Source organism: Artemia franciscana, chromosome 19 (assembly GCF_032884065.1).
Source record: "Artemia franciscana chromosome 19, ASM3288406v1, whole genome shotgun sequence".
Classification (NCBI taxonomy): domain Eukaryota; kingdom Metazoa; phylum Arthropoda; class Branchiopoda; order Anostraca; family Artemiidae; genus Artemia; species Artemia franciscana.
In genome coordinates this window covers 30,379,691-30,402,795 of record NC_088881.1, presented here as the reverse complement: position 1 = coordinate 30,402,795, position 23,105 = coordinate 30,379,691, and the positions used below count along the sequence as shown (strand labels likewise).

The 23,105-nt window shown below is 35.7% G+C and overlaps 1 protein-coding gene across 3 annotated transcripts in view; it reads right to left on the bottom strand.

Annotated features, from left to right (window-relative positions):
- Positions 1–23,105, bottom strand: part of LOC136039544 (mutS protein homolog 5-like) — a 117,034-nt gene that overhangs the window by 80,028 nt on the left and 13,901 nt on the right. For all 3 annotated transcript variants that reach the window (XM_065723366.1, XM_065723368.1, XM_065723367.1), the window contains exons 3-6: positions 22,697–22,845; positions 7,508–7,683; positions 5,160–5,412; positions 502–663 (exon numbers count right to left, since the gene is read on the bottom strand). In XM_065723366.1, the coding sequence (XP_065579438.1) occupies positions 502–663; positions 5,160–5,412; positions 7,508–7,683; positions 22,697–22,845 (740 nt within the window). The remainder of the gene's footprint in view (positions 1–501; positions 664–5,159; positions 5,413–7,507; positions 7,684–22,696; positions 22,846–23,105) is intronic.

Here is a 23,105-nt window from a genome sequence, read left to right as displayed (position 1 = left end):
TGTTCAAGAGTCGGTAAACCTGACAATCTATTTATATGCACAGACAATGGGACAGCGAAGAATATTGTATATTCGCACGTTTTACGTAGTTAAAACATTGTATATATATATATATATATATATATATATATATATATATATATATATATATATATATATATATATATATATATATATATATATATATACAGGTGGGACACAGTGACACAACTACAATGGCACGTAACTAATATGGCGCGTAACAACTTGCGCGCGCCGGGGGGGGGGGGGCTTGGGGGGGGCGAAGCGCCACACAAACAGCTAGTATATATATATATATATATATATATATATATATATATATATATATATATATATATATATATATATATATGTGTATATAATATATTTATATATATATATATATATATATATGTATATATATATATATATATATATATATATATATATATATATATATATATATATATATATATATATATATACGTAATTATACACTACCTGAGCATCGAACTACCAACGGTTGACCTGCATTTGTTCATTGCTTCGAATAAACTGAAGCCTTCCTTCAGAAAACTAGATTTGTACGCCGATGGATGAAAATCTTGCATAAATATTTTCAGCCCCTTGATTGTATCTGGATCAATTCTCAATAGATTTTTCCTGAAAAGAGTAAATACAAGACCTTAAAATCAATTGGTATCATGGGGCTGTGGCAGTTACATTTGGCATATAAATATAGTAGCCATTTATCCCTCACCCTCCCCCTTCTCTACCGCTCTTCTCCCTACTAGACTGATTAGTGGCCTGACGATTAGGCTTATGTATGGAAACGAAAATTAGTGACGGGACGATACCAACAATTTTCTCAAATTCATTCTAATCCCGCTTTTAGCTATATGTCTCGATTCCAATACAATTTCCAATTTTTATGAATATCTGGCATAAACATCTTCTGTCTTTTTGTTGTATCTGGATCAATTCTCAACAGATTTTTCAAAAAAAAAAAAAAAAAAGAATGGGTAATGTAACAAGCGGAGTTATATTTATGGAGATGTAGCGGTATCTTTTATCTTCTCTCCCTGTCTCCCTTCCTTCGCATTACTAGACTAATGAGTGGCCGAAAGATTAGGCTCATGTTTGAAACTATATATATTAGTGATAGTCTAGGAAAATTGTGAAAAAAAAGGGTCAACCTCAAGCAAATCGCTATACATTCGTCCACTACCAGACCCAAAATATGTGCCAATTCATAATCCAAAGAGTTTACCGGTCTCGCTCTTTCACAAATTTGAGTTTTTTTTAGGTTGAATTTGAGGCTGAGGCAAAAAATGTTGATTGAGTAAATACCAGCAAATGTGATTAGATATGTTGATTCTACGCTTTTTTATTGCTAATGAACATGAAAGTAAATGTTTAAAATCAAAACAAATGTTTGGGGCTTAAAGCTTTGAGAGAGAGCGAGATTGGGGGAGAGGTTTTAGGAAAATTGCGAAAAAAAGGGGTCAACCTCAAACAAATTGCTATACAAATGATTCTTTCAGTACACGACCAAAAAATATGTGCCAATTCCAAATAGTTTACCACTCTTGCTCTTTCACAAATTTGAGGCTTTTTAGGTTGAATTTGGGGTTGAGGCAGAAATTGTTGATTGAGTAAATACCAGCAAACGTGATTAGATTTCATTTCTACGTTTTTATTGCTGATGAACATGAGACTAAATGTTTAAAGTTAAAAGAACTGATTGGGGCATAAAGCTCTGAGAAAGTGAGGTTTGGGGAGAGGTTTAGCCTGCAGGTATATAATTAAACTTGGCCTATGGCAAAACATTTGGAGCCTCGCGCCTTAGTAACAGGACTGAGTCCAGGTAAAATCCAGTATGCCTGAAGCCTCAGTTTTGTGAAAGTGAGTAAGAATGAGGAGGAGGAAGGAAAGTTGAAACGCACATTTGGCAACAACAAGAAAACATTCTGTCAGAAAGCTTCCTTTAGCTGAGACAAAACTCTAGTTCCAAAAAGAGATCAATATTCTCAGATATAATGCAACACAGGGATCAGTTACAAAAGGCAGATAAAAATCCCAGTAACATGAGATTCATTGGATAGTGACGAACATATTCAAAAATTTGGTCTTCTTCTTCACTACCATCGTCTTTAATGTTTCTGGCATCAATTGTTCAGCAGTTAGAACAGCTTGTTCCTTTACAATTACCACAAGCCCAGATAGATTTTAAGCCATACTTTTTACAAGAACATCGCAGCGTCAAACATTCACTCTTACCATTACATTGAAACACTGAGAGAAGGGAAGGCAGTGCCTTCCCGGTGAAGCATTTCGCTCAAATAAACTTGTCTCGTAGCAAGATGAGCAGAAGCCTATAGCAGCTGAGAGTATCAACTAGACTTTGGCTTCCTTGCTGATGATGAACCTTCACTGGGAGTCTTACTTAAAGAGGAGATTTAATGGCCCTAGGTTGAGTGGCTTGCACGATGCTTTGGCCAATGGTAGCTATTTATTTTAGTATCTTTGCCAACGAAGAAGTTCTCCAGGAAGAACTTCAGTCTGTGGCAGGTAGTTCAAATTTTCTTAAAGGTTTTTCAGGTTGTCCGTCTTAACATATTCAGTCATATCTGAAGTGATACATTTTATGTCACTTTTCAACAACTCAGCAGCCACACTAATAATGCTCATTTTCTTCTGGTTTTCGTCACTATCATTTGGTTGTACGTAAAAGTTTCACTTTATAGTATGAGCCACGTACCTTAATGTGACAACACTAGCCTTACCATCGATCTCTGCAATGACCAATCCATCACCAAAACTCTCCTTGACGATCTTCTTCGTTAAAATTGACTATACACGGGCTCTTCCAAATCACCGAGAAACTAACTCTTCATGTTGACCAAATCACAAACTTATTAACTGTTCGTCATCTTTCACTTCAAAGAACCGCATTAACTCTTCAAATGCTTGATTTTGATTCATGTTTACTTACCAACCTCTCTTTTTTCGAGTCTGTTAGTCGGATTTCCTTCATGTTTTAAAAAGATTTTCCTTCTTGTCAGATGCAAAGTTGCAGTAACATGATTTATGGTATACAGCATCTGCTGTATGCATATCCAAATTCGTTGCTGAAATTCGGCCATGAAATTTCTCAGACCAGTGATCATTTCGTTTTGGACAAAGTCCCCCAGCGTCTCACCGAACTCTGTTGTGCGGGCGCAAAAGCTGATCTCCTTCTTGTGAGTATTTTCAAAAATCACTCTGCTCGAACAAAATAAACAATCGGTTTTGAAACTCAAATTTTTCTATCAGGCGATTTGAACTCCTCCTCTTGGACTCATTTTGCTTGACTAAGAATCGCAAGTGCTGGTCAATGGCCCTTGCATTTGTGTAAGAACTTCGACAAGACTTGTGAAAACAATCTCCCACAACAGCCGTCACATTAGTCCGTTTTTGCTTTTTACTTCATTAGTCTGTGCTTCTCGTTCCTGCTTCAGTCACAACGACTTTCTCGTCCATTTCGAATATTTCTTTCTTACAGAATAAACAAATCATCTGCACTATATTTCTACCTCGTAAAAAGACGTAACGTGTCAATTGACGCGAAACGAAAACAAAACTAATTTTAAAATTTTCAGGTATTTTTCTAGTTGGAATTTAAAGATTAAAATTATCACTCAGACACCATAAATACTTTTGAAGTATAAATGATGATTTTAGCGATTGTGTTAAAATTTTTCGGAGTTATTCAAGTTTCAATTGACTAATAATATTTTTTGTTAAAACCAAAAAAAAAAAAACTACATTTTATACAACTATATCTGCACGCTTTTTATGATGTTAAAAATTCTATTTTGATCTTTGTATGCAAGATGATTCTCTTGGACGATTTTCGAAAAAGTCAGCCTTTTATGTACCTCAAATTTGCCTCAGATTCTACCTCACTCTCTCCATCCTCAATCCAAATACCTCACAACAGCCGTCACATCAGTTCGTTAGCACTTTTTACTTGATTCGTTTATGGTTCTCGCTCCTGCTTCAGTCAAAACAACTTTCTCGTCCACTTCGAGCATTTTTTTTGTATTACAGATTAAACAAATCATCGTTCTAGACTAGAATTCCACCCCATAAAATGAAGTAACAAGTTACTTTAAGCGAAAGGAAAACCAAACTAATTTTAAAATTTTCAAGTATTTTTCTAGCTTGAATTATCACTAAGATTATTACTCAAACACCATAAAATTATCACTCAGACACCATAAATATTTTTGCAGCTTATGCAATAACTTTAGCGAATCTGTTAAAACTTGCGTATATAATTTCTGAGACCACACTGGCTAATTATGATAAAACATAAAATCGCGAAGAAAGGAAGAAAACGAGGGCAATAAGCAGCCAGTGAAAAAGTTGAAAAATTATGCAATTCGGTAAATACCCTCCGCTTGACCGTTCTCAGTGCAGAATAAAACTGATAAAAATATAAAAAACCAAACCTTAAAACAAAACACAAAACTAAAATATGATGACCCTTTCTTAGTAACGGTGAAAGGTTAACTGACACTAGAGATCCTTTTCTAAGTCCCATTTATGATGAAATTATTAGTTCTGATATTTTTCACATACATCCACAAAATTGTGTTGTGCCATCAAATAGAATCTCTGATAATAATCTACGTGGAAAGCGATGAGCCTTTAAGACGAAATTGTGAAATGTCATTTAGACTGGTGTTTTTAGTCACAAAAAACGGTTGTTGCAATCCCTAGTAGCTTTCGTAGCTTACGTTCCACTGGGAAGAGTTGTGACGTTACTAAGGGCTTAATCTTTGTAAGCTTCAACTGTATCCATCTCTCTTTACCTGTAGTAGATTTCCAATACGTTTTACTTCACTAGAAATTGACATAACTGTGATTTACTGAAGATTTAATTCACAAAGTCGAAATTACTTTTCTGTTGTTTCAGTTATTGCGCCAACATCACCCGGGACGAAAAAGTAAGTTTCAAGTGATTTTTAGTAACTTCTTGTCAAACCTGGAATCCATCCATTATTTAATTCAATATTTAATTAACTCTTAATATAATAATTAATTCAATATTTTATTTAGTTCTCTAAAGTAGGCAATCAGAATAAATACCTTAATTATATTAGGAAACTTACATGCTAACAATCCTTATAGATTCCACTCTATACCTTCTTCCTTCCATTGCTCGCTCAATATCTTTACTGTTTCGCCATCTGTCTAGAACGTACACAATAGCTCCAGCAGCTTGGATAGAGGCGCTTGGTGTGCCTGAAGAGGGGACAAATTGTGGCAAGACTGAGACAAGTTTTAATAAAGCTTCTTCAGATGAGGTTGGGCCCTCACCGTCAAGTCTACTCTGAGCAATTCTACTTATCGCCTTGTCCAGATCTATGGCAAAATATAAAGGTTTATTAGAGGATAATTGAACATTGGTAGAGAGAATGCAAGTTTCGGGTGTGTTTAAGCAAATTGTTGTTACAATCAAATCTGATTTTAGCATTGGTACCAAATTAGACTTGTTTCTAGCAACAGTGTTCACGAAACTATAATTTAGCCTAATCAGTAAACGTTAGGTGAGGGTTTGAGAATTTATGGCAAGAATGTATCTCTTCGAATATTTGATCCTTGATCCCCCTATAACAATACATTGAACCCCCCTCCCCGCTAAACGTTAGAACATTTTTATACCATAAAATTTGGTTTTCAAATTATAGCTTTTTTCTATATTAACTTGGTCTCAACATTCCTACTATATTTTTTACAATTTTGGGTCAGGCAAATTCTGACGAAAATCACAAAATGTAACTGAAGCAAATCTATGCTTTTATAGTTTTTTCTATGTCTTAGAGTTTTTAGAGTAATGTATTGAATTCTGGTTCCATCCGTTCTTCTCGGGATATCGATTCTTGCCTTTTCTTTGCTTCTTTTTCCTTTAGCCTCACAATCCTTCTAAAAACCTGAACAGAGACCCAACATCAGTAGCCTTATATCTTTAGAGATATTTCATTAGGGCATTAATCTTTGGCGAGCTAGCTAGCTGATTTTTCTCAAGCCAGTGGCAATTCTTATTATATTTTATCTTCGCGGAATGTCTATTCTTACCTTTCTTTAATCATACATTTATCCAGAAAACCAAACAAGGATTTGTGAGGAGATTAGAGGAATTTTAGATATTAGTGATTCTTGGGTTGTTGGTCGAGCGACAATTTTTTAGAACTAGTGGCAATGCCGCTTTTCCTTTACTGTTTCACCTTTCGATCTTTGCGAAAATCCAAACAAAGCTGTGAATTAAATAGCTTTATGCTTATGGGAAATGTTCTCTAGACTAGTAGTACTTCTGGCAATTTTTCAAATGATTTGTTTCTCATAACAGGGACATCTCTGGTTACAACTAGCACCCCCACCCTTACGCCCATTATTTTCCTTTAACACATCCAATCAGAATTTTTGGATAACCGTTTTGTTTAGCATAGTTGAAAGGTACAGTAACTATGTCTTTGGGGATATCAACCCCTCCCTATACCCCCTCGGGGTATATCTACCCCGAGGGAAATGGCTGTAAGTTATGTGATTCGTCAATTGTTCACATATAGTTATAGTTTATGTCCAAATGTTACACGACATCTAAACATTAATGACGTAACAACAGCAAACAAATGACGTAACTGCAAACAAATAGTTATTTTAGTTTTGGCACAATTACCTTGCAACCAATCATTACCAGTATTTTCAGTTAGTTCCAGTGGATTTATCAGAAAATCCACTCCACTTGGGAAAAGGACCTCTTCTTAAAAAAAATAAAATCCCCTGTAATATGTTGTCTTAGTATATAGAATCACTAACAGGGCAACACTAGGGTTTCACAGTTCCTATTCAGCATTTTCTACTATACAGACAAGGGTATTGGACAAGGTTATTCTAATTGTATGATTTTTTTTTTTTCAATCTAATACTATTTTTAGAAATTATGGGCTGTTTTATTTCTTATTATGGGATGCGATCATCTCGTACTAGGTTGCCACTACGGCTGCAACCCTGATGACTCAACCTTTGGTTACTACTTACTATGGTTTACCTTTCAATACGTTGCAGTGATTGCAACCACTAGGGATTTTCACTCACCGGGCATTTTGATCCAGAATACGTTATTTTTTTACTTTTTGTTACAATGGTATACGGTTCATCGTATACTTTCCAAAATGTGTAATTCGATTTTGGTTACTATGAGTTGTAGCTCACCTTTTGCATTATCACAACCAGCTATTCCGATCCTTTTTTTAAAAGTATTATAAATTATAGTTCTTATTATACGAACAAGAGTCAACACCCTGCATACCATGGTTGCGGCGGTAGCTGCAACCATGCATTTGAATAACATACAATTACTATACACTCATTATATAATAACATACTATCATCATAAAATCTAATTATAAGTTACACTTCAAACATACATAATAAAATATATAAGAAATAATCTTACTAAAAGCGTTGTTAGGAAGAACTTCGATTTTTATACGATTTTTAGAAGTTTCTCTGCTAATCTGAGATTCTCTTTGTGAATCACGACTTTCTTCAGGCATTTCGAATGCAGCAGATGCATAGCTGCTCAGAACTTTTTGTATATTTACGTCTTCTTTATAAGATCTCAAAATAGTACTGGAAAAGAAATTGAAATTAATTGTTTGTTATAAAATAAGAGCTTAAATTAAATAATTGTGTTGCGAGAGCAACACTTTGGTTTTGTCCCGTTTTTTTTTGTTTTTTTTTTTTTTTCCTATGCCGCCGATCTCAGCTTATTCCTGGAAACTGGTAAGGGTCTAACCTGTGCGGTTTTTACGGAAAGTGTGGACCTCAGGCCGGATTGATGAATATGACATTACATTATGGAAAGCTCCGTAGAACTCTTGCCTGGGGCCAAAAAGGATGGTTTTTGCTTGTCCTCGAGCCAGAGCCTATGGTGTGCGAAGTGAAGTGGAGTTATATAGCCTATGTCAGAGAGGAGTATCTGAAGTTGTGCAGCCAAGCTTTCGTTTCATCAAACCATGTTTCTGCTTTGGAGTGGAAAGCTCCGTTCTAGCAGGCAAGCAGGCAGGCACCAGTTTCAAATTGAAGATGGACTAAAATCTATAAGTGTTAAATATATGCGGTAGTTCCCCGGCCCCACAGTCAATATATCTTCTTTGAGTGATAAATAGAAAAATTTACAGAAACAAAAAAGTGCGATTTTCCCACGGGTCCGAAAGTGCTGCCATCTATTGTTTCTAGCCATTTCTGTTCGTGATTTCAGCTGACTTTACCATTCTTTTTTTTCTACTTGGGATTGCAAAAGAGAAATGGTATCACATATACCTCTTAAACTTTAAAAGTTCTCTCATTGCTAAAGAAATTAGAGCTTATTCTTTGCTCCTTTCTAAGTGGTGGTGTTAGAAAGTTGGCCTCCGGCAAAAAAGTCAACTTTTGAACTAAGACAGATAGAATTTTTTTTTCAATGACAATCGATAGACCTTGATGAGCTGATCAAAGTATATGTCATCCATTTTTTGTTACAAAAATTCCTTCATGACATACACCAGTTTGAAAGTTTCAAGGGGTTGACAACTTCAGTGGTAAGGTACACACTTGAACCAAAAATAGGCCGATACCAATTGTGAGATATGTAGGGGACTTCCAAGCAACAGTCGATTATTAGCTTATAATCATCTTTGGCAATGAGGGGTTTGCAAATTTTGCTGATTGGTGTACCTATTATCTGTTTCTGGTGTAATTGATGGTAAGAACAACTTGGTTCCCGATTGTAAGACATGTAGGGGAGTTGTAAGTAATAATCGGCTGTTAGGCTACAATGACTTCAGCGACAAGGGGTTTGGAACTTTTGCTAGTTGGTGTACCCGTTATTTGTTTCCGGTGAACTTGGATGTATATCCCGGGAGAGGGACTTGTAAGTAAGAATCGGTTGCTAGAGGAGGCTCACGAGGGGCTACAAATTTGTGCAAATTGGTACACATCTATGGAATCAGGGACCCATAAATTTCCTGTAATGACTCGCCATCCAATAATAAGCGATCCTGGATGGCGAGTCATTACAGGAAATTTATGGGTCCCTGATGGTATTTTGATCCTGAAAAGTTACAGATAGCTTTATAATACCAACTAGATTACATAAGATAATGTTCCAAGTTTCCATCCGTCACGATGTCTACGATTGAAAAGGATAAAGTTCAACCGGCTGCAAAGTGACATTTAGGGGCCTAGTAAGTAATAATCGGCTGTTAGGTTACAATCATTTTCAGAGATGAGGAGTTTGCAACTTTTGCTTGTTGGTGTACCCATTATTTGTTTCCGGTTGAACTTGATGTCTATCTCGGGAGAGGGACTTGTAAGTAAAAATCGGTTCACTTTAGGCTAGAAATTTGTCCAAATTGGTGCACATTGTATTCGATCCCTGTAAATCTGTCGGTAAGAAAGTTCATATCGATGGTCTATCAATCACTGTAACCTAGAATTAAGATGTTACGCAACGGGTACAAACGATAATACAAAACAATGAGGTAGTTTCGTAATAATTATTAGAATGTCATCTATGGTATTTTGATCCTGAAAAGCTCCGGATAGTTTTATAATTAATACCAACTAGATTATACAAGATATTGTTCCTAGTTTTCATCCGTTACGATGTCTACGATTGAAAAAGATAATGTTCAACTGGCTGCAAAGTCAATTTAGTCCTTTCTTTCAATATTCTTTTGTTGTTGTTTTTTCAACGCTGGGGTGTGATCATGTGATTACTGATTGCGTTCTTCTTTGAACATACTGTTTTAAAAGCTTCGATAGGCTGACAACTTCAGCATTTAACCGATAGCGAAGAAACAAAACCAAAGTGTTGCTCTCGCAACACTTTAATCGGCAAAGCCGGACAAAGGTTGCCGCAACACTTCACGTTGCCCAGGCAACGTAGGTCTAGTTGTTTTTGCTTAGGGGAAAAAATAATAAAGTCCATAAGGAAATATAACACAAAACTAAAAGATAAGATATAACACTGGTTTTGATGTTAATACACAAATTCTTTGGCAAAAACATATTTCCAGGATTATTTTGATGTCCACTTATTTGCTTGACTGACTATAAAAGGGACTGAGCATGAAGTCTCCCTTAAATGGCCACTAGAGACATCTAGTGGCATCGCAGTGACATCTAGCAGACATTACATTGATACCCTCTATAGGGGTTGGAGTAGCCCTTCGGTACTATTGAGCCTTACACTCCGCTCCTAATGTGAAGTAACCCGTACCCTATCATGACTTGTATGCTATTTTCGGTAAATATTTTGCTATTCATATTATTTACTTACTAATAAAGTAAACTTTCCACAAGATGCCATTTTTTATGCTCTTTCTGAATATAATAATCGCTTTTCTCACAAATTCACTTTTTAGCTCTTTTGGGACCCTTGAAAATAATACTATTCTATGTTTCTTGAATGTAAAAAAAAGGGTTATAACATTTATCTCAAACTTGCTATTTCATTGAACATCCATTGATTGTGAATTATAAGACTGATTTGTCAAGATTGAGTTGAATAAAAAAGATTCAAAACAAATCTGCCATGTTTTCTTCTTATTCTGTAAGGCCACTTAAAAACTGGCGTTTCACCTATATGTGAAAAAATACCAAAACTGACAGAAGAAACATGGCGGATGGAAAAATGGAGAAATTATTTTGAATTTTTTATCCAACTTAATCGTGATAAACCAATGCTTGTGTAGTATTTAAATTTATAAAAACGAATTGGTAATCTTATAGTAAGTTTGAAACCAACGTTTTATGCCATTTTTATGCCCAAAAAACAGAAATTCTTGGCACTTTCAAAGGTTCAAAAAGGGCTTAAATTTGATTAGGGGAGAGAAGCGATTATTATCAAATAGTTTGTGGTAACGAACTATTTGGTTCGTTATTAGGGGGACTTTTTCGCGTAGGGGAGGGGGTTACGTCGGAGGATCTTTCCATGGAGGAATTTATCATGAGGGAAGAGAATTTCCATGAAGGGGGCGCAGGATTTTCTAGCATTATTAAAAAAAAAACAACGAGAAAAAAAATTCAACTGGAAGTAATGAGCAGCATTAAAACTTAAAACGAACATAGAATATTACGCATATAAGGGGGTTCGTCTCCTCCACAATGCCTTGCTCTTTACGCTAAAGTATTTTCAGTAATTTCGACTATTTATTCTACGGCCTTTGTGATTCAGGGGTCATTCTTAAAGATTTGGGAAAAAATTCAAGCTTTAGTGTAAAGAGCGAGGTGGTTAACGAGGGAGCGAACCCCCTCATATACGTAATAAAAATACACAAATGTAGAAGTTCGTTACGTAAGTTAATTCGTGAGGTACGTAAGTTTTTTACTAACAAAAATGTTCGTAAAAAAATCTAGTTGCACTCTTAAGTATCCAAAAATTGGAGGGCAACCAGGCCTCCTCCCCCACCCCTTTTTTTTATCAAAAATGTTCGATAAAAACTATGAGAAAGCCATTTAGCAAAAAAAAAATGCACATTTCGTTTTAATTATTCATGTGCGGTGAGCGAAAATCCATACACGCATTAATTCAAAAGCGTTCAGAAATTTAAGAAAAACAATTTTTTTAACTGCAAGTAAGGAGCGACATTAAAACTTAAAATGAACAGAAATTATTCCGTATATGAAAGTGGTTGTCCCCTTCTCAACGCCTCACTCTTTACGCTAAGGTTTTTTGTTTTTTTTAAGTAGAGTTGTGACAAAGAGTCAAAGTTAGAGTAAAGACTTAGCGCTCTTTACGCTAAAGTTTGACTCTTTCTCTCAACTCTAATTTTTATAACAGTGAAAAACTTTAGCGGAAAGAGCGGGGCGTTGATAAGGAAGCAGCCCCTTTCATATACGAAGTAATTTCTGTTCGTTTTAAGTTTTAATGTCGCTCCTTACTTTCAGCTAAAACAACTTGTTTTTTATTTAATTTCTAAAGGTTTTTGAATTAATGCATGTTTTGATTTTGGCTCTCCACAGATGAATAAATAAAACGAAAATTTGCATTTTTTTTTTTTTTTTTGGCTAAATGGCTTTCTCATAGTTTTGATCGAATGATTTTGAGAAAAAAAGGAGCGGGGGAGGAGGCCTAGTTGTCCTCCGGTTTTTTGGTTACTTAAAAAGGCAACTAGAAATTTTAATTTCTTACGAATGTTTTTATTAGTTAAAGATATATATAACTTACAAATTAGCTTACGTAACGAGCTTTTGTATTCTCAAGTTTTTATTACGTATATGAGGGGGTTCAACCCCTGGTCACTACCTCGCTCTTTACATTAAAGCTTAAATTTTGTCCCAATTCCTTTAGAATGACCCCTGAATCACAAAAACCATACAATAAATAGTTGAAATTACTAAAAAATACTTTAGCGTAAAGAGCGAGGTATTAGGAGGAGGTGAGCCCCTCAAATGCGTAATAATTTCTGTTCGTTTTAAGTTTTAATGCTGCTCCTTACTTCCAGTTGAAGAAACTTTTTCATATCTATTTTTTCATTTTTTTAAATAATGCTAGAAAATCTTGCGCTCCCTTCATGGAAATTTTCTTCCCCCATGACAAATTCCTCGATTAGTGTTCCCCCAACATATCCCCCTCTTCTCAACCCCTCCCGACAACCAAAAAATCCCTCTGAAAACGTCTGTCCCAGTAACCATTACTATATGTAAGCACTGGTCAAAGTTTGTAACTTGTAGCCCCTCCCACGGGGACTTTGGGGAGTAAGTCGTCCTCAAAGACATGGCTATAAGGTTTTTTGATTACGCTGAATAAAAAGGCTATCTCAGAATTTTGATCCAGTGACTTTGGGAAAATAATTAGCGTGGGAGGGGGCCTAGGTGCCCTCCAATTTTTTTGGTCAGTTAAAAAGGGCACTAGAACTTTTCATTTCCGTTAGAATGGGCTCTCTCGCAAGAATCTAGGACCACTGGGTCGATACGATCACCCCTGGGAAAAAAAAACAAACAAATAAACACGCATCCGTGATCTGCCTTCTGGCAAAAAATACAAAATTCCACATTTTTGTAGATAGGAGCTTGAAACTTCTACAATAGGGTTCTCGATACGCTGAATCTGATGGTTTCAATGGTTTCAAATAGAATCTGACTTTTAGGGGATGTTTCCCCCTATTTTCTAAAATAAGGTAAATTTTCTCAGGCTTGTAACTTTTGATGGGTAAGACCAAACTTGATGAAACTTATATATTTAAAATCAGCATTAAAATGCGATTCTTTTGATGTAGCTGTTGGTATCAAAATCCATTTTTTTGAGTTTTGGTTACTAATGAGCCGGGTCGCTCCTTACTACAGTTCGTTACCAGGAACTGTTTGATATACGTCTCAACTTAAGAGATTAATTCTCCAAAAGCAGAATCGGGGCTATAACTCTCCAAGCCTGTGCCTAGACTAGGAAAAACATATGGACGCAATTAAATCTAAAAAGACTTACAACTCCAGGTATCTACTAGGTATCTCCTCTCATACCCGTCTCAACTTAGGAGATTAATTCTCCTAAAGCAAAATCAGGGCCATAATTCGTCTAGCCGGGGTCTAGTCTAGGAAAACATATGGACGCAATAAAATCTGGAAAGACTTACAACTCCAAGTATCTACCAGGTATCTCCTCTAATACCCGGCTCAACTTAGGAGATTAATTCTCCCAAAGCAAAATCAGGGCCATAATCCGTCTAGTCTGGGTCTAGTCTAGGAAAACATATGGATGCAATAAAATCTGGAAAGACTTACAACTCCAGGTATCTACCAGGTATCTCCTCTCATACCCGTCTCAACTTAAAAGATTAATTCTCCTAAAGCAAAATCAGAGCCATAATTCGTCTAGCCTGGGTCTAGTCTAGGAAAACATATGGACGCAATTAAATCTGAAAAGACTTACAACTCCAGGTATCTACTAGGTATCTCCTCTCATAGCCGTCTCAACTTAGGAGATTAATTCTCCCAAAGCAAAATCAGGGCCATAATTCGTATAGCCTGGGTATAGTCTAGGAAAACATATAGAAGCAATAAAATCTGGAAAGACTTACAACTCCAGGTATTTCCTCTCATACCCGTCTCAACTTAGGAGATTAATTCTCCTAAAGCAAAATCAAGGCCATAATTCGTCTAGCCTGGGTCTAGTCTAGGAAAACATATGGACGCAATAAAATCTGGAAAGACTTACAACTCCAAGTATCTACCAGGTATCTCCTCTAATACCCGGCTCAACTTAGGAGATTAATTCTCCCAAAGCAAAATCAGGGCCATAATTCGTCGAGCCTGGGTCTAGTCTAGGAAAACATATGGACGCAATTAAACCTGAAAAAACTTACAACTCCAGGTATCTACTAGGTATCTCCACTCATACTCGTCTCAACTTAGGAGATTAATTCTCCCCAAGCAAAATCAGGTCCACAATTCGTCTAGCCCGGGGTCTAGTCTAGGAAGACATATGGGCGCAATAAAATCTGGAAAGACTTACAGCACCAAGTATCTACCAAGTATCTCCTCTAATACCCGGCTCAACTTAGGAGATTAATTCTCCCAAAACAAAATCAGGGCCATAATTCGTCTAGCCTGGGTCTAGTCTAGGAAAACATATGGATGCAATAAAATCTGGAAAGACTTACAACTCCAGGTATCTACCAGGTATCTCCTCTCATACCCGTCTCAACTTAGGAGATTAATTCTCCTAAAGCAAAATCAGGGCCATAATTCGTCTAGCCTGGGTCTAATCTAGGAAAACATATGGACGCAATTAAATCTGAAAAGACTTACAACTCCAGGTATCTACTGGGTATCTTCTCTCATACCCGTCTCAACTTAGGAGATTAATTCTCCTAAAGCAAAATCAGGGCCATGATTCGTCTAGCCTGGGTCTAGTCTAGGAATACGTATGGATGCAATAAAATCTGGAAAGACTTACAACTCCAAGTATCTCCTCTCATACCCGTCTCAACTTAGGAGATTAATTCTCCCAAAGCAAAATCAGGACCATAATTCGTCTAGCCTGGGTCTAGTCTGGGAAAACATATAGAAGCAATAAAATCTGGAAAGGCTTACAACTCCAGGTATCTACCAGGTATCTCCCCTCATGCCCGTCTCAGCTTAGGAGATTAATTCTCCTAAAGCAAAATCAGGGCCATAATTCGTCTAGCCTGGGTCTAGTCTAGGAAAACATATGGACGCAATAAAATCTGGAAAGACTTACAACTCCAAGTATCTACCAGGTATCTCCTCTAATACCCGGCTCAACTTAGGAGATTAATTCTCCCAAAGCAAAATCAGGGCCATAAATTCGTCTAGCCTGGGTCTAGTCTAGGAAAACATATAGAAGCAATAAAATCTGGAAAGGCTTACAACTCCAGGTATCTCCTCTCATACCCGTCTCAGCTTAGGAGATTAATTCTCCTAAAGCAAAATCAGGGCCATAATTCGTCTAGCCTGGGTCTAGTCTAGGAAAACATATGGACGCAATAAAATCTAGAAAAACTTACTATTCAATTACAAAACTGAGACTTACTATTCAATTACAAAACTGAACTGTAAAGCATGGCGGCGTGATAATCTTGTAAACCGGGTAGGTGTGAAATTTGACATTCTGATCAGTTCGGGGTCGATCACCATATGAAGAAAACAACTGACTTCGGTAAATAAATTTGCTGTTATTAAGTCATCCAAAAGACAAGAAAAACTGTACGGACTGGAAAATGAGTCATACTCTTGGTGCCAATCTTTTATAAATTAGTTAACTGGCTTATAGGATGGATCAGATAAATATAATTATTTAAAAAGGTAAGTCACCAACGTTCCAATACCTCCTTTATCAGATTCAAACTAGGACCTGATCGGCATTATGTCATATAATTTGTTTCAGCAACACCTTCTACATGTTCGGAACGACCTATATGATGCGATATGATATAGATACAATAATATTATATTATATGATACATGAAATCACCACCAAAAGTTTACAAGACAACGGTCGACAGAGGACCAAAAAGGTAAGAAAAGGAAAAACAACAGAATAAGGTTGAACAGGAATATATGCAGTTAAATGAGCCAAATTAAATCGATACTCGAATCAAAAATTGAACAAAAGTCAGCCCCCAGAGTATAAACTTATATGCTAACCATAAAGAAATGGGCAATCTCTTCTATTTTCTTCTCTTTATTTTCATTATGCTAACAAATGTAGTAGTCTATGACTACGGCTATAGTAGTCTGATGATCTTCAGTAAATTTAGATTCCTTGAACACAACTAAACGGGCTAACTCAAATCGATATTCGACTAAGAAATTCTACTTAAGTCTGCCCCTTGGAGTCTATACTTATATGGCCAACCGTAAAGAAATGGACAATAATCCCAAATTTATTTGTCATTCTCGTCATGCTAACAATTGTAGTAGTCTATTACTGCTGCTATAGAAGTCTGATGGTCTTCGATACAGTAGACTCCCTCAACTAAATAGGTCAACTCGACATCAATATTCGAACAAGAAATTCAACTTAAGTCTGTCCCCTGGAGTCTAAACTTATATATCTAACAATGAACAAATGGGCGGTATTCTCCTTTTTCTTATTTATATTTTCATTGTGCTAGAAATCATAGTAGTCTGATGGTCTTCGACGTTTTTCATAGGTCCATAATTCTGGCAGCCTATCGGATATTGACCATGTGATTTGTTCCCAGTTTATTACATCTTCAACAGTGCACTTCCACGAAGATGAGCAGGATATTGATCACCTTCCATAATCACTCTACTTTCCGATTAGAACAAATAGTACAGCCCAGGCAGATTCCCCTGCCTCTAAATGATTTGTTCGGAGCAACTGGATAAAGGCTAATATGTCACTATATATTTCAACCCTGGCCATACTTCTTGGTTCTTTACGTGTACCAGCTTAAAGTTCCCTTACTTGTTCCAGCTAAATGTTCGCTCTACAAAAAGCAATTATCATCTGAATCAGTAATACAACCGAATTGTGTGGTGTTTAAAACATTTTCAGGAGGTTGCCGTTCCTCAGGAGCGAGTAAGAAGAAGTACAAGAAAACCAATATGGTCGTGTGACCCTGAATTGAGAATCGTAGAAAATAAGGCCAAATTGTGACTGCGAATATGGATTGTTAATGGTCGACCACAATCTGGAAATGTATTTGAAATAAAACAAAAAACTAAGCGTGTGTTTAAAAAACGTCTGCGATCTAAAAAAAAGCCGATAAAGCCGATATAAAGGGTTAGATTGCCCTACCAACAAGAATGAATGGGACAAAGTAATTAATTCATCTAAATCAGATTACTCATTAAATCTTGATTGCCCCATCTCGCCAGCTGCGTGGTCTAGCCATTATTCAGTTATATTTTCCAAAGTGAATTATGCAGTGCACGCATTTTACTCAAAGTTGCTTGATTCGATTCTCCCGTCTTCCTTGACTCAGGCACAAGTTCTACCCGTTTCTTTTGATGCTGTAATAGCCTCCGTTGAGAAATTGAAATCAAGCGCTGTTGATGTTGACGGAATTAGTGTTTATCATCTTAAAAGTAAATTGTCCGTCTTTGTTTTTGTATTTACAGTTGTTTTTCCAAATGTGTATTTGTTGTTCTTTTGTTCCTGATAGCTTTTTGTGTGGAACTGTCACTTCCGTTCTTAAGCAAGGTAAGAGATCTAAGTAAAATCCTTGAATATATCCTGCTCCCTTTCATAAATTTCAATGCTAATTTTGGGGAGAACCAGCTCGGTTTTCAGTCTGGCATCAGTTGCCAGCACGTTCACCGTGCTCTGGCTTGATTTTTTAAAGATGCTTCTGCTAAAGGGTATGGTCTTCATATTTGTGCCCTTGATCTTTCTAAGGCTTTCGATAGTATTTTACACAATCAGGCTCTTTATTCTCTTTATAGTCACGGCATTAACCTTTCGCTGATCTTTCTTCTTAAGTTCTGGTATGGTAAATCCTTTCTTCGAATTAAAACTAATGGTACCCTTTCTTCTTTTATTGTCCCTGTTCATCGAGGTGTACAGCAGGGCGGAGTATTATCTCAGAGTGTTTTTAAATTTTGTATTTCTTGTATTCTGGAGAATACATCTTCTATGTGTTTTGTTGGGGTATCTGATATTTCATACCTTGCTTATGCTGATTATATTCTTCTAATTAGCCGGTCTAAACTCAGACTATCGCAGATGGTTAATAAAATTTCTTATTCTTTTACTAAAATCAGTCTTTCGCTTAATGTTGGTAAATGTTAGTATCTTTCTGTCAATTCTTCATCCCCTCCTAAACCTCTAAGCTTTTTTCCATCCCTCATGTAGATTCGGTGCGGTGGTTGGGTATTAAACTTGCCGTCCTTCCGGTGTGCCGTCCGGGATGCTAAAACGAGGATCCATGTCGGTTACTCTAAAACTGTAGCTAATCGAGGAAAGCTATATTTTACTTTTTCAGATCATTCTGTTCTTTGCCTTTCTGGGCTTTATCCTATACTTAGGAATAGGGATTTTAGTGATATTCGGGTGGCCTATTCCCGTTTTTGTAGATATCTTCCTCTTTGGTATAGGAATAGAAAATTCATAGACAAGTTTCACCTCCCGAATATTACTGAAAAGCTGACTGGTTTACACAAAAGGATTTCGGAAACAGCGTATCGGAGATTGTCGCCTCATCATGGCTTAATTTGTTTTTTTATTAAAATTACTTATTCAATGTTATTTTTGTTTAACTGTTTTTGGTGATTTATTGTTCTTTGTTTGTTTTTTTTTGTGTAATGTTATTGTTAATTTTCGCTTGTGTTTACTGCACTATTTATATTTTTATGAAAGTGGGTTATAAATACATATAGTAACTCCCTGAACTAAACTCAATGGGCTAACTCAACATCGATACTGGAATAAGAAATTCAAGTCAAGCCTCTCCCTGGAGTCTAAACGTGTATGTCTAGCAATAAATACATGGGCAGTATTCTCTGTTTTCTTCTGTTTATTTTCATTACACTAGCAATTATAGCAGTATGATGGTCTTCGACACAGTAGACTCCCTGAACTAAACTCAACATCGGTAGTCGAATAAGAAATTCAAGTCGAGTCTCTCTCTGGAGTCTAAACATATATGTCTAACAATAAAGAAATGGGCGGTATTCTCTATTCTCTTCTCTTTACTCTTATTATGCTAGCAATTATAGTAGTTTGATAGTCTTCGATACAGTAGACTCTGATGCCCTGTGTTACATTCAAATGGATGTGGAGGGAAGTGAAAAATAAGAAATGCAATGTTGGTGATACTGTTCGAAAAAATTTTGAACAGGGTAACTACTTATAGTCTATTGAACTTTTTAAGTCTCCAGAATCTTAGACACTGCACCCATAACGCATCGTCTACAAGCCACGAAAGATGATAAGATTCTTGGTGGTTTCTACGATTATGAATTACAAAAAGTTAAAAACACAGGAATGTATCAGATCGAAAAGATATTAAAGCCTCATACTAATAGGGCAAGAGGCAGTTTCTTGTTAATTTAAGTAAGATATAAGACTGATTGTTATTCGTAGATATCTTCTGAAGACGTACACAATACCCAACGATTTCTATGTGACGTTTATGTCAATGTCTCTGACCCCCTCTACAATGATTTGAATAAGATAAGAAATATTTGGACAAAACTCCCCTCGCCATCAAATTCAACGAGGAAAAATATGAGGTTACTCTTGTCGATTGTATTCTCAAAAACACATATGGCGTTCTAAGATAGGGGACGCTGTATGAGATTAAAGTAAGACCCTTTTCTCTCCGATGAAGACTTGGTGACGAATTTTGACACTAATGATTACCCCTCTGCCACCATATCCTACCAGGAATACAACAATACAACAATTAAAAGAATAACAGTGTGGAGTTAGTATGGTTAGGCGATAATTTGATTAGCCCATATATCGATTTTTACTTTCGATAGTCGGTATTTGATATATCGATATATCAAATCAGTTTTTTTTTTTTTTTACTTAGATTAACTCATTTTCTTTAGATTAACTCATGGAACTGAGAAAGTTCAGTGAAGAAAATTATAAATATAGAGCTGTTTTTCAAACTTAGAATAATGTAAAATCAGACAATGAAAACAAACTTTGACTACGTAAATGAATGTCACCAAAATCCAAAATTGAAATTAACCAGGACAGAGAAAAATTAACTACTAGCTATTTTTGGCTATTTAAAACGGCAACACATCAATGCTTTTCCCTGAGAGTTGCTTCCGCCTTTCAGTGATTAACTGAGCAGCCTTGGAAAACACTCTTAGAAGGGACCGAGTTGTCAACAAAAAAATTGCGAATCGAAAAAAGTGTGGTTTTACATTCAACTATTCAACAGAACAGAGGAAAATTTATGTTTAATCCATTTGAAAACGAAAGAATTTTCATCAATGAGGATTTACGTAAGTTCTCAGGTTTTAAAATTGTATCAACTCCTTACGCTCTCCAATTAAGTTCCCACTTCCTTTAAATCTTTTCTTAAAACGTCTTACCATCCTTTCAAGGAAGCCCTAATCTTCATTAGGCTTCCAATGATGGTACTTAGTGTCATCATCCCAGCGTTGTCAATGCTTTCAAGTGAACTGTACAAGTTGCCCGACTAAAAGTATGCCACAAGAGGGTAATTTGTACCATTTGAACAGCAGGTTAAAAATTTGCCATAACAAGAAGACAATTTTCTATGAGCTTAAACCTGAACAAATATCGGAGGAAGAAAGAAGCAAGTAAAACTTAAATGTATAGGAAAATTTGAATTGTATAAAAATATTCCAATTCACCGGATTGTACCAGGGCCTCTAAAATGTACCATAAACAGTACAATTGACCGCGTTGGCAACCATGGTCATCACAACCAATAAACTTTCCTTTTTTGGCTAGAGAGTTTAAGATACATCTTTAACTTTCCTCTATTTTTACCATCGCTAAACTGTGGAGGAGGGCCCTAAGATAAAGGAGGTGAGGATATTGGCCTATGCGGGCAATGATCAGATAAACCCGGATTTCAAACTCCTTTTCATAATGCTGAGGTTAACGTCTCTTTACTAGTTAAATCGACCCCAAACAATATTCTTGTCATGCTAAGAACAACTTTTTAAAGTTGAAGAAGTTTTTTACGATCCTTGGAAGTTGGCATCTGCTTTAATCAAAGAGGGATTGCATAATTCAAGTTTAATTCACATTAAGTAATTCCAAAATTCCTTTTAAAAATTTGAAATTGCTTGTCTTTCAATCATATAGACACAAAAAAAAAAAACAACGAGTCTGAACATACCAAGAAAACCTGCATGCATCAACCGTGGTTTCCAAACACTTCGTACAGCAAACCGAACGTTTTTTTCATAATGTTTATTTATATTACTTATTTATTATTTATTTACATATTATTATTTATATATATATTATTATAATCTTTTTTTTCATAATGTTTATTAGACTGAAGAACAGTGACTATTTATGCAATACTAACTTTCAGACTTTAGGAATTTTCAGAAGTAAATCTACAGCACAAAAATATATTTCCCAGTTCATACTTATACCTCCCTGTTCTCCTCCCTAACCATTACGCAAACAGAAAAAAATTTTCAGGGACGATCTACCTCACCAAATTGAGATTTTGGTATGGGGTTTTTAGGCTGCAACCTCCCGTCATTCCCTACTTGTAAGACTAAAGAGATTCTGCGAGCCCCAGAAAAATGCAAATAAAAGGTACAAATTAGCCAAAGAATCTGGCTTAAGTAGTGCAAGCCCCTCTACCGAGCCTACACTCCAAGATTACCAAGATAACTACCAAAATTACCAAGACAAAAATTACCAAGAAGAACTATTTCCATTGTTAAGAAAACATGTTATTATCCAAATCTCATTATTGTTTTATTTTAGTTGCAGTAAGCCTAAAAAACAAAAATTTGCCAGTAAGAACTCTTCACAGAGCCAAGTCACTTCTGGCTAGACTAGCACAGATGTTCACGTCCCACCTCCAACCCCACACATTCACAGATTTACTCTTCACTCCCTCCCATGAAACATCCACCTTCTTTAAATATTTATTTATATGAAGAGGTATATACGTGCATATACTTAACTTATATACGATATATATATATATATATATATATATATATATATATATATATATATATATATATATATATATATATATATATATATATATATATATATATATATATATATATATATATATATATATATATATATATATATATATATATATATATATATATATATATATATATATATATATATATATATAATCATTTATTTTCATTTATTTATATTTGTATTATTATAAAAATATTTATTAATAAGTATTTTATTACAGCTTAATTCTGCGGCATTCAAGGTTCATATTAAAAGACATCGAAATTTATCCTTATATTTGGCCTGTGTCCAAGGGGTTCTCCAAATCTGCCCCATGAAGTGGGGGCGTATAATTCTAATCTTTGGCCACTGTTGGTCCTTCCTCTTGATTTTTACCATTATTATAACTATTTCAAAAATAGCTTCCTCCTTTCAGCATTTCCTGAGAATATCGTTCCACATCGGGTTTAAATTCCCCACCTCTTCGAAACAGAATATCAGGTAGCCTACCTTGGAGCTATCTCAAGCAAAGCCATCTCAAGATATGGAAATTCAGGGGAAACATCAGGAACTTCTTGATAAACTAGCAACTCCTCTGTTTCGATACAATATACAGCAATACCAACCATGCCTCCACGGTATATCACACATAGTACTTTCTGAAAAAAAAACAATAAAAAAAACAAACTTATTTAGGCAACTGACAGCTGTGTTGGGATAGGCACCAGCAGTTTAGGGGGGGAATGGGCAGAGAGCTCACTTGCCCTGGGCAGAGAAATTTTAGGGGCGCAAAATTTCAGAAAAATAATCTAACGGTAATAATGGTATTGTCATTTTGAAATTTATTTTTATTAAATGAAATAGGGGTGCATTTAACAAAGGAAAGTAATCATTAATTTATTAATAAAATAATAAAATA